This window comes from Gossypium hirsutum, chromosome D11, assembly GCF_007990345.1.
Source record: "Gossypium hirsutum isolate 1008001.06 chromosome D11, Gossypium_hirsutum_v2.1, whole genome shotgun sequence".
Classification (NCBI taxonomy): Eukaryota; Viridiplantae; Streptophyta; class Magnoliopsida; order Malvales; family Malvaceae; genus Gossypium; species Gossypium hirsutum.
This window is the reverse complement of record NC_053447.1, coordinates 13,004,027-13,016,600: the sequence shown is the minus strand read 5'-3', so window position 1 is coordinate 13,016,600 and position 12,574 is coordinate 13,004,027. Positions and strand designations below refer to the sequence as shown.

The 12,574-nt window shown below is 35.5% G+C and overlaps 2 protein-coding genes across 2 annotated transcripts; both read right to left on the bottom strand.

Moving 5' to 3' along the window:
• Positions 1 to 400: 400 nt before the first annotated feature.
• LOC107922991 (signal recognition particle 9 kDa protein) lies at positions 401 to 3,695 on the bottom strand. The gene is made up of 4 exons (XM_016853191.2): positions 3,289 to 3,695; positions 3,038 to 3,106; positions 1,072 to 1,165; positions 401 to 616 (listed from the first exon to the last, which is right to left on the bottom strand). Exons 1-4 carry the CDS (start codon positions 3,358 to 3,360, stop codon positions 543 to 545), a joined length of 309 nt encoding a protein of 102 aa, XP_016708680.1. The 5' UTR covers positions 3,361 to 3,695; the 3' UTR covers positions 401 to 542.
• Positions 3,696 to 6,628: 2,933 nt separating this feature from the next.
• Positions 6,629 to 12,574, bottom strand: LOC107924800 (E3 ubiquitin protein ligase DRIP2). Its single transcript, XM_041106110.1, has 7 exons — positions 11,990 to 12,574; positions 11,153 to 11,252; positions 10,023 to 10,356; positions 9,416 to 9,858; positions 9,263 to 9,313; positions 7,600 to 7,672; positions 6,629 to 7,127 (listed from the first exon to the last, which is right to left on the bottom strand). Exons 1-7 carry the CDS (start codon positions 12,102 to 12,104, stop codon positions 6,951 to 6,953), a joined length of 1,293 nt encoding a protein of 430 aa, XP_040962044.1. The 5' UTR covers positions 12,105 to 12,574; the 3' UTR covers positions 6,629 to 6,950.

Below are 12,574 nucleotides of genomic sequence, written 5' to 3'. Positions count from 1 at the left end.
GGATAAAACACAAGCGGCATAGATATTGACTACACATTCTGCCTCGTGTACAGCGAGTACACAGTTGTGTGCCAAGGCTGGATAGCGGAAAAGAAAAAAAGGGGTTTTGGGCTTGGCCCCCTTTTGCAGTGTGTAAACGTTTGGAGGAGGTGTTTCTTAGGGGTTCGCAATTACTCCATGCCACGCTTCAATTAATGAGATGATATCATATGATTCAGATGGAGAATCGTGTAGTATTCAACTTCAAGTGTCTACACCCTGGCGAGATGGTCCACCGCCCACTCTGCTATTCCACACATGTTTAGCTATGGATTGAGAGCTTAACTCCCACCCACCTCAATAAGACCCATAGTTATACTTGTACACTTGTAGCTTACACTACAAAAGGTGAATCAGAAAATTAGGAATGTTCTTTAAATTTCTTTCAGGAAAATTTTGACAATCCCAGCATTTTCAAATCGTAAGTCACAAAATTCCTCTAAAATTCATCGAGTCCAATCACGTTTGCTCAAAACCATTTATATGTCTACCAGCAAATCAAGCTATTGTTTTCTTCCCCTTCCTTTCTTCACCGGCTGTGCTTCCTGTTCTTTCCCTGTAATTTCTGACATGTCCACTGCATCAGAAGGAAGAACGGTACTAGTTAGTCCACATACAAAACTATGCACTGATAAATGATAAAAGGATACGTAGTGAAATTTCGTTCATAACAGTAATCCATAGGACCACCACGGGATTTCCAGTATCTTATCCGAATTTCTTGATTATGGATTCTCTGTATGTCAAAGATACTCCAAGCCATTTTCTGTACACTTTAAATTTAAGATATTTAAGAGACAACTACTAGCAGGAATACGGACATCCTAGCAAAAAGCCATTGGCTACATAAATTATCATTCCCAAACCTTTCTTCTTCTTCTCCCCCCCCCTTTCTTTATTAGGCTCTTAGAGAGGATTAAGTTTGAATAGCATGCTGCCACTTGATCTTCATCCAATAATTGATGATTTGTGCATGCTATATATTCGACATAGATAAGCTATTCTTATTACAAAGATAAGAAAAAACAATACCATCTGGTCCCCGAGCCATCAAAGTGAAGAATATATTGTTCAGTTTCTCCATCTTCCTTGCGTCCTGTGCTTGATCTGTCTTGAACTTGAGGCACTGATAACATGTCAAATAGTTCATCATGAGCAAACCACGTGGCATATAGCATAAACAAATCGAGATGCCATGCACCTCATTCAAAAGTCTAAAGGTTACAACCTATTAATACTTTACCTAAAAAATTCCAAGGCAAAAGAGACAGTAGAAGATTAAAACAAAAAACGTTAACTAAATACAGGTACACTAGTTACGAATATCATATTTACTGAGATGATATACGACTGGAAAGGCACGAAGAGGGAGACAGAAGCAGAATCGAGATTTAATTGTCATTGTCTGATATTTGCCTATCAAACTGATTATAGTTATACTACTTTTACAAGTGATCCCTCAATTAACTTGACCCTTTAAAATAATCCAAAAGCTAATAGCTGCAGCCTGCAGGTTCCAATTAGGCTCTTAAACATTCAACTTGAGATATTTGAGCAACCTGGGGTTCTTATCTACTGCATCCTTCACCACATGTCCATATCTAACCATAGCCATCACAGCACATTGGACCTTAGGACTAAGTTCTAAACCTAAAAACTGAAGACGATTGAGCAGACTTCAATTATGCTCTTGCATCATTTAATCTTGAGATATTCAGGTCAGAATGTACAATTGACCCTTTTCTGCCATCATATCCTCAATCCTCAAATTGTAACTAACCTTTAAAACATACGAAGTTATAAGGATGTATGTTCAGATAACTGATCACCCAATGACACATAGGTCAGATACAACTGGCAGAGTTAAATTTTTATACCTTTATCACCTTTCAATTCATGATTTCAAGTATAGACTAATACATGCAGGTTAAAGAAATCAATTTAACACTCAAACTTATCTGAACACAACTGAGCAATTCAGATTTCACGGAAAGAACGTATAATGTTAAGGATTTTTCAAGATCTCAAAACAAGGAAAGACTCGAGTCACATGGAATATTTCACTCATATAATACAAAATTTCATCAGTAGCACCAAACTGCATCACTTAAACAGTTAATGCTAACCTCATAGAAACAAATTCCTAAAGATCTTTGAAAGGAACCCTAACCTTGCTCTTCCAGCCAAGAGTTTGAGGAAAACTGACAAACATAGAATATGGCCACTCCCAAAATTCACTCATGCATTATCATTCCTTACGAAATAGTCAAATGTGCAACAATATTTCTCTAATTTGGGGCCAGAAATGGAAAAAAGAATCAGTATCAGTGCTATTTATTCTGTATAGCCTCGATAACTTGGCTCAAAAAAATATAGGAAAGTAGGAACCTAAGAAGCTATGTTACTCCAGCTCTTCGTTTTTTCTTAAAGTATCTGTCTCTCACACTGTGTCGAACGCATATTCTCCTAATACGTTGAAAAGTTTTTAAAAAATAAAACATACCCACATAGGACACATTCCTGAATCCTGGCACATCCAAGTCCAAGTAACATAACTAAGAAGAAACTTTACCAGGGGGCCGTATGGACAAGGTTCATAAGGCTATTTCAAGAAACCTAGGTCTTCCACTATCTTTGATCAACAGTTTTGCTTTGCCGATTTCTTTTTCCCTCAACAACGTGATCATGCCATCAAATTCCTTACTAAGAAACAATAAAGAAACAGAAAAAAAAAGAAAAAGAAAAAAAAGAATAGGAAATCATTGCTGCAATTTCAGCAAGAAAGCTAAAAGAGATATAATGTGAAGTACGTTACCCGCATAAAGCATATGAGCAAATTCATTCAAGGAAAACAGATGTTCAGATTCTCACACATTTCCTTAATTAATCCCAAATCTAACCTAATTCTGAGGGAATAAACATCGATTTAACACTTCACCATAACAATGGAATCAATCAAAGCCAACATCATAAACAATTAAGGAAACTCAATTCATACCTCTTTGTTATCAGTAACCTTCAAAACCAATTTGCCATCACAATGTCGGTACTTCATGCAATACCGCGTCTAGGTTCCCCCGATCCAAATCCAGAAAAATGAACCCCAAATAGAAAATAGGTAAAAATCATATCTGAAACTTAGAAAATCAAGAACTGTAAACCAGCCCGAAACTTTCCTTATTATATAACAACAATGATGATTCATAGAGAAGGGCATAGAGCAAAAGAGGGAGAGTAAAGTTAACATACAGATTCAGGATCGGCACGGAACAACTGTACAGTTCTCTCGACAAATTCGTCCCACGATGTTATATAAACCATAGCGACGTCAATCCGAGAACAAGCGAATTTCAATGTGCAGATCGTCGTCAGACTCTGAGTTTTTCCTTTAAATGATATTTTTCCCCTTTTAGCGGGGGGGTCTTGAAATGGCGGATTTTGTGTACTACAAATATTGCGGTCAAAGGTCGCTGTTTAACCAATAGAGCTCGCCTCGAGTACACAGAAAACATACAACAGTGTGTGTGGGACCGACTAATATCAGCAAAACGCTGCGGTTTGAATTTATTAACATCCGATGCGTTGTCGGACAACAGGTTAGCCAGAACTAATATTTTTAGAGGTAGCGAACGAGCAGGTTGGATTTCGAAATTTCTCGAGCTTTAGTTTTGATAATTTTTTCGATAATTAAAGCGGAAGACATGTGTCATTCCATTGTTTGTCTGCGTGTCATATTTGTGTTTGGCTACGTCAAAAGCCTGTTGGTTTTTTTTTTAATTCTCATACAATTCAAATTAAAATAGATGAAAAAAAGCAAGTTTTAAAGGACATGGCCGATATGTTAAGTCTGGATACTCAAAATAGTTAATGTGAAAACCATAATAATGGTGGGTAATATCTTCTCTTTTTATTATATTGGTATTTCTATTAATTGCGTCACATAGTTAAACATTTTTTTTATATCAACCTCCCGCTTGAATAATTGTTAAGAATTTATAAATATTAAACATTATTTTCTTGGTGGGGAGATTTAATCTCATTTTTAAAATTTATAATTATTATTCTTCTATAAATGTTTTCATCTTTCACTTAGGTTTTAAATGTTTCATAAAAATAAGAATGTATTGTTGTTTTTAAAAAAGTTATCCACATGACTAATCGGTAGCAAATACATGATCTTCGCTCACAAGCGCTTCTCAAGTTTCGCTTCCAATCCAACCATCCTAATTCACAGTTTTTCATTACCATTTTAAAGATCCACAGAGTAATTGCTTTTGAGCTGTTTCCTACCACTTAGAATATGTTTCAATCAACCTCTTGTTTATATAGAAGTTACATAAAAATCAAATATTTAAAAACCTAGAAGAAGCACGAAGTGAGAAGGAATATCCTACCTACTTAATAATTTTTATATGTTGCTGGAAATGTGCCTTGAAACTATCATGATCTTTTTAACAAACACAACATTTCATTTCATTGCAAAATAGAGAGAGGGGTGGATCATCACACTGACGAGGTCTCCATTGAAGTTGAACATATATGATTGATGTAACAATGTACTGAATTAGCTTACATATTTACTATTTCCTGCTGTCTAGGTATTGAGAGAGTAGCATGGTTGTTGGCAGATACAATGAAGTTGAAGAGGGTTAGCTATCGCACCTGTTGATAACTATTAAAGTAGAACTATTGGAATCATGGTCCTTAGTTTTTATGTTTTGGGTGAATCAACACCAATCTAAATTTATGAGAATAAAACTCTTTGTCATTTACTAAAACTAAAATTAAATGAATGGGAATACAATTTTTTTTTTATAGAAAATGGTAGATTAAAAGAGATTTAATTCTATCATTTGAGTGTTTGGTAGATTAAAATTATGAGTGTGCACAGATAAAATAAAAAGATTTAAAAAAATTACCTAAATTAAAATTAAGGGTTTTAATGGGTAAATACCACATATTAAAGGGTTATTTAATTATAAAATAAGTATAAAGATTTAAAGGGAAATAATGATAAATTTAGTTATTAATGTTTACATTTTTTTGTCAATTTGACCCTTATTCTTTTTATTTTAGTTAAATTTAGCTATCAACTTTTTAAAAAAGAGTTGAAATGATTTTTTTAACGAGAATACTAGCTAAAATGTTAAATTTTTAAGCATGACAGCCCACATGTACTCCATACTAATTTCAATTTTGATTTTTCATTTTTATAATTTTTGAATTATTTATCAACGTAATAAATAAGATAAATAATGTCACATTGCTTAAAAGTTAAAGTTTTAGACATCATTTCTTTTAAAGAAAAGTGATTTGGTTATTTTTCTGAAAGTTCAATGACCAACTCAGAAAAAAGATAAGGGCTAAATTGACAAAAAAAAATATTGAGGGTTAGTTTATAATTAGGCCATTTAAAAATAACATAGTAGTTTGAGGGATTTTTCTGTGATATATTAGCCAAAAGTAAACTTCCTAAATAAAACTACCGTGATCTTTAAAAAATAAAAATTCTCTCGCAATCCCCACCCACAATGGCGTTCTTCGCACGCGCCACCCACTCTGCCTTCACCCGTCGCCCGTGGCGCGAGTTCCTTTCCTTCACATCATTCGCTACCCCCTTGTCATCCGGCGACGCCGCCGCCCGCATGAAGCGAAACCTGAACTACTTCCGCGTTAACTACTCCATGCTAATCCTGGCGGTCCTCTTCCTCGGCCTCCTATGGCACCCAATCTCCATGATTGTCTTCTTGGTCGTATTCGTGGCTTGGTTCTTCCTCTATTTTTCCGAGGCGATCCCTTGTACATTCTCAACCGTCCGATAGACGACCACCTCGTGCTGGCGATCCTCGGCGTAATTACGATCGTAGCTCTGGTTCTCACCGACGTTTGGTTGAACGTGTTGGTTTCGATTTTGATGGGAGCTTTGATCGTGGGACTACACGGCACACGCTGCGTTGAGGGGAACGGAGGATTTGTACTCGGGTGAAGCGGACGGTAGCGATGTGGGGCTGGTTTCGGTTGTGGGCAGCCCTTCCTAACTAGTCATTTAAAGGTGAACTGATTCTTTGCTATTGTATCAAGCTGCTTTCATTTTCCCTTTGTGGGTTTAGTTAGGATTTGGCATTTTAAGTAATAAGTTTGGATTTGGTGTCTGTACTACTGCACGCGACTGTATCCATCTGAATTCCTAAACTGGAAGTATGGTAAGATAGTATGAATCCCTCCAATTTCTCTATATTTTAAAATTATAAATTCTTAATCTTCTAAAATAATAAAAGTAGTAAAGTTAATTACAGATAAATATACATTTTCATATCTATTGAAACATTTTATTTTCAAAAGTTTATTGAGTTATGTTGACTTATTTTACCGATATGGTTTAGGTTTCAAGTTAATAAATATATTTTATTATTAAATCTATTATAAAAAATGTTTTAAAATTGGCTTAAAAGGAATAAATAAGTGAATATTAGAGAGTAAATGAAAAGAAAAGTGAAGCAATTTGTAAATACGAGCACTAATCCATATTAATTTATACTTGTTGGTATGATAGATACAAATTGAAGCAAAAATAAAAAACTGGACGATATTACCATCAATCTTATTTTATTTTAATTTGGGCAATACAATGGGTAATTACATAATTCCAACTATACTTTTAATTGATCAACACATTTTATAATTTTCTTTAAGACATTGAAAAAGAAGACCTACCAGTTGTAACCGAGTATACTGTGAAATGAAGAATTGGTATAAAGAACAACAACTCAATATATGCCATCACAGAATACATGCCGCATCAAAATGTCCTACTCTATTTGCCCCATCAAGATTCCAATAATGACTCATACATATCATCTATGTTTGCATTTAAGATTATTGACGTGGTGGGAAAAGAATGAAACAACGCTTTATTGTTGCCCTGACACTTTTCGAGCATATGCCAATACCATTACAAAATCCTTTGCACAAGAACCCACAGATGCAGCTACACGTTGTGATGTCGATGCTGTTTGTAGCCACAAATCCACTAAATTATACAACTGCAGTGTGGGAAGCACAGGTTGTCCCATGCATTTGATTTCAACCTGCCAATATAAGTATACACATTATACATACCAAAATGTAAATAAAGATGATACAACCACTTTCTTCTCACATTTAGCTGGAAACTTGAGAAACTCCCACATCTCAACTTTTAAATGATTCCTATTTTCTGAGATAAAGAACCTTAACCACAACAAATGACTAAAGTAATTCTGGTGGTTGAATGAGGAAATTTGTTCAGGTAGTGAGAGGAATGTTGGACTAGTTTGACGCGCATATATGGGTATGCCATATGCATGCTCTCAACAAAGTGAAGAATAAGGCTTGCAATTATTCTTTTCTAACCATGTTTCGAAATATTCATGCATAAGAAAAAAAAAAGCAGTTTATCATATTCTAGAAATGCCTCGTTGAAGGAAGTAGACATTGAAAAACCAAAAGCAGCTAAAATCATTTTGGCCAAATTTCTTCTTAGTGTATCATCAGAGAACATTCAAGGATAGATTGACTTACCTCAGCTTCATCGGTAAGGTCCAATTTCTTCATCAGGTATTTTTGAATAAAAGAAACAGGCATATTTCCATCCCTGACACAGTAACAAATAAACAAATATGAAGCATTCTACAGTTTCAAAAAATCAGAAAGTTAAAAACTTTTAGGGTTTTGTAGCAAAACTTTATTGAAAAACAGTTTAACCAAAATGGTTACAGAAGATGAGGCCGTATCTAAAGTGACACTGACAGGTAACTATCATTCAGTTCAAAACTCTTAAGTGAAAAACGCAGGCATCATCCCACGGACCACACGACCTAAATTAAATATGTATGAAAACAACATAATTCATTTCACAAAACACACAGGTTGTTCAGGGCCTAACTGTTCATCATGTCGCTTTTTTCAGTTTTCAAATTTATATTGAGTAGTTTCCAAGCATGACCACAAAAGATGTACTCAGCTTGCAGTCTTGTAGTAATTGCTTTCGGATTCCAATAAGGAATCTAATGTAAAGTTAGTCAATGATAAGTCCTCACTCCTTACAAAATAAGGAACTTAAATAAGTAAATGAAAACCAGGATCAAAGTGCCCCTTTTAATAACATGATCTGCTCGACACTAATTTGACCATTACAATGTCTGGAACGCAAGCCTAAATGATTTAAGTTAAAGTAGAAAATGAGCGAAAATAACCAAGTCATAAAATGATTTCACCAAGTAAAAGCACCTTTAAAGAGAGCTTAAAAGAGGGGGAGAAAATTACCCATAATCCGTGGATAGAAGTCGGATTAACAATAGAACTAGAGAGACCATTTTCATATAAAACAATCTAAAACAAAAGTAATTTTTATCCAACTATTACTTGTCTTACCACACTTTTATGTGCATTTTGTGTTTTTATCATAGGCTTACCAGATCCTTATATAACCACCCACACCCTGGCCAAATGCTTTCTAGACAAGTTGATGAACATTAACATTACCAAAGGTTGATAAGAAAATGCTGTCTAAAAGGTAACACTCGACTACTAATAATGGTTGTTGCTCTCACCAGTGCTTTATTTCTATCTATACTCTAATGTCTAGCCTTCTTATTCATGACTCTTGGTTATAAGCATCAGTTGTCGTAAATACTTGGAGATACTCAGCATATGAGGTCCATTAGTTAAATCCATGTTGTAAACAAGGCAGGAAAGTTATAAGTCATCCAGTAAGCATTTCCATGCATAATTGGTGGAAGTAATTCAAGCCCATGATCTACTCGGTTGCCCATGAGTTCAGTAGCTACCATGGCCCTAGTTCTACAAGTGAAACTTAGTCTGTACAAGTTACGGAGAAAGACTACCAAGATATGTATCGTTGCCTTCACCAGTATCTTTCTGGTCTCACAGTCCAGAATAACTCATAACTCTAAATTGTCTATCACCTTATAGACTTCAGCATATAATATTTATTGAATCCCATTAGCAGTCTAGATTGGTAACAACCCACATGTCTGTTCTCTTTTCCATCACCAAGCCAAAATAACAGGAGATTATGGTACAAAAAACAGGACAGTTAACTGGTAAGAATCATGGCGCTAATAAGCAACAGATCAAATTTATGATCTTCAGACAAAAGGAAGAAGAATATATGTAGCAAGCTATTGCAAGACTCATGAAGGAATTGGCTAAAGGAACTTACTTTATCCTTAGGTAATTTGCAGGAATCTGAGGGAGGGGAGCACCTCCTTCCCTGAAAGCATTGAAATTTTAATCAGTTTATGACCAAGAAAAATAATCTTAAGACAACTCCCTTTCACTACATTAAAGTTTGAAGGTCAAAATAAATTCTTACTGGTCCTCAGAGGCCACCAATGAGAACCAAACAGGACCAATTCTTCTTCCATACTTTGGGTCATATGCATCTAGCACAGCTTGTGGAGAAAGGACAGAATCCCCAAATCCAGAAGCCCTTTTTCGCCGGATCCTGCGTAACTTTTTTGGAGTTACAGTTTCTGAAGTTGCAGGACCAGTAATATTCTTTTCATCCTCAATTTTTGTTTTGCATTTGTCTTCCTTATTTTTGCTTTTGCACATCTGAGCTTCAATGTTGGGGACATGGGTAGGTTCTAATTTAGGATCAGAACCTTGTGAACTAGACTTGAAGGACTTGGTTCTGTTTGCAACCTCCACCAAACAATTCAAAGGTTTCCAGAGATCCAATTTCCCATCCCATGATTCATCACCATTCTTGGCGTCTTTATTCAAGTGTTGGCTAGGTTCAGCAGAAGAAATACACTGTTTTTCAATTTTATAAAGACAACAGATATTATCAGTATAATCCAAAACATTAATTCATTTCAGGTAAATAAGTGTTTGAGAAAAAGAGAACTACTAAACAATATTGGACCTTGTGAGAGAAAAAGTCATCACATACTAAAAATATGCAGGCTTCAATTTACCTGTCTTTTATTTTGAGTGAATTTATTTAGCGTTTCAGGTGAGCTTGCACTCTCCTGGTGTTCCTCCATAGAGTCATCCTCTCTTTTAAGAGGCCTCTCCACTGAAAAACTGGAACCTCGCAAAGCATTGGCCTTTCTGGCAACAGCTTTTGTTCTCCTTCCAGTCAAAGCAGCTTGTGTTGATACTTTTGGGGCATTAACCACCAATGAAGAGAGTGACCTCTCTTTTCTTCTGGTAGGCATTGTAACCGGGGGCAGAACTTCAGGTGCCTTTACTTTTCTTCTTCTAAGAGGGAAAATTTTGGACCTCACATCTTGCAAATTATGGTCTGGTCTGATTTCCAAAAGCAAAGAAGAATCTCAGTACACATTGATTTCTCCCAATTTTTGATCAAACAACATAAAGCATGTGCAGATACTCAACAAAGAAATATACAAAATAATTATTAAGGAAAGCCAGAAGGTGTGTGCAATTTTTCCCAATTGAACAGATTTCACCATGATTTCCGCATGGAGATTCACAATCCTATTAAAGCAATGAGTTCTTACAATTGCATAATACTGAGAGATTCTGCTTAGACATTTCACTTGAAATTGGCTAAGTTACATACACTCAACTCTATTAGATAAGGGAAGACAAATAAACCTCAGGAGATGGAAGAGAGACTAAGCAATATTGGTTGCTAGTAAAGATATTCATGTTTTTCTATCTTCTTTGAAAAATTGGTAAGCATGGACTCCAATAAGATGCATTGTAATTTCTGCTCTTTCCACTTCAAAGTTTTCATTCAATGCCTTACATTTGAAATTTATGGAATCAATTAAAAGATGAACGGCATGTAGGAGATGCCACTTTCAAACCTCTAAAGGATGGAATGAGTTCCTAATTAGTACAGATTAATGATCCTAAGGAATACATAGGATATCAGTAAACGCCACTAATAACCACTTGAAACAAGTACTCAAGTAGAAATCTTTTGGAGCATTGACAAGACTAAAACTAGAATGACTACTTTATATGTAAAAAAAAAATTTGTCACGAAGAAAGCAATTAAAATATAACTAATTAGTGATGACTATATGAGGCAGAGAGAAGGTGGTAGAGAAGAAGAATATATAATGAAGGATACCTTAATTTCTCCAGAGGAACACAACCCAAATCAATGTTGCATATCGGACAACACTCTAGTTCTTCGTCTTCTATCTTACCGTATATGCACTTTCTGCAAACTACATAAATTGAAAAGAGTAATCTATCGTAAGTTTATAATTATTAATTCAACAGACTTACAAGGCACTGAAATAAAGATCACATACATCAATCGTAGGGAAGATCTTAGCGGAAACAAGTTGAGAAAGTGAAGGCAACTAAAACAATTGAAACTCTTATGTAACTCGTAAAAGAGTTTTGGTTCTACTATAATTCATAATTGAAAATTCATATTACAGTTTGAATCGTGTTATGGCCTTGAAAATCAAATAAGGAAAGCTCTAAACTTTGGAGAACACTGTTAAATTTGAAGTACAGTATATGATAGTAAGAAGCCGCGGAAAATAAAAACTGGGAGCTATAAATTTTAAACAAACGGATTAACATTGGAATAAACAGAAGTCACGAATGAATACATTGAAAATCCAGTTTCCCAATGACCGAACTGTATCGCCAACAAATACGTACGCATTAGTTTAATACCAAGGTATTCTCGCAAAATGCCTTAGCACCAACTGGTAAGAAGCAGAGAGATAGGAAACAAAGCAGCAATAGAACTGAGCATTCAGCGAACAAGTCAAGAGAGAGGGAAAGAAACGAAATCAAGAAAAAAAACCCAGATAAGAAAGCGGGAAAAACAAGAGCAACCCAGATCAGAAGAGGAGCAAAACTGAAAATTTCCAAGAATTGAGAACAAATGACCTAACAATGAAGGAAATTTAGAAAGGGAAACAAGAAAAGGTGAGAGAAATCTTACACGTGTGAAGGCATTCAGATATGGTGGTGGCATCTCTAAGAAGCTTATTGCAAAGAGGACAAGTCATGCATGCCGCAATTGTTTCTCTCCTCACTTTGACGAACTGATTCGCCATCTGCCCTTCTCCTTCTCAGTTTGAATCTGAATAAACCCCTCGTGTCACTGCATGTCAAGGAAAAGCAAAAAGCAAAGGAAACTTTACGTGCATATCTTCATGAAAAGCGGCATCAGAACCCATGATAGAAATACTGAGGGATTATAAACAGAGAGGTGGATGGGAAAGGTAAGAGATATAGAGAGGAGATGGGGAATGTTTTTGATCTGAAACGATGGAAATGGAGAAGGATGATATTGAGATTGAAGAAAAAGGGAAAGATTAAGGGATGAGAGAAGGCGATTTTTTGACGTGGAAGAATAAGGGAGGAGTAGGATTGCTGGAAGGCAAGGCCAAAGCCTGATCTGAATCTAGCAACACAACAAACAGAAATACAAAGAAAAGACCAAGGAGGGTGTCGTAGGAAGGAGGACGAACCTAGAGTCTCTCTCTCTCTCTCTCTCTCTCTTGTTTATTAATTTATAGATTTA

Coding starts and splice junctions, on each gene's coding strand:
- LOC107922991 (XM_016853191.2), bottom strand. CDS start 3,360: ATGGTTTATATAACATCGTGGGACGAATTTGTCGAGAGAACTGTACAG. Junction 3,107..3,288: donor TCCGTGCCGATCCTGAATCT/GTATGTTAACTT, acceptor GGGGGAACCTAG/ACGCGGTATTGCATGAAGTA. Junction 1,166..3,037: donor AGGTTACTGATAACAAAGAG/GTATGAATTGAG, acceptor ACATGTTATCAG/TGCCTCAAGTTCAAGACAGA.
- LOC107924800 (XM_041106110.1), bottom strand. CDS start 12,104: ATGGCGAATCAGTTCGTCAAAGTGAGGAGAGAAACAATTGCGGCATGC. Junction 9,859..10,022: donor TCACTCAAAATAAAAGACAG/GTAAATTGAAGC, acceptor ATTGAAAAACAG/TGTATTTCTTCTGCTGAACC. Junction 7,128..7,599: donor ACCTTACCGATGAAGCTGAG/GTAAGTCAATCT, acceptor TTATATTGGCAG/GTTGAAATCAAATGCATGGG.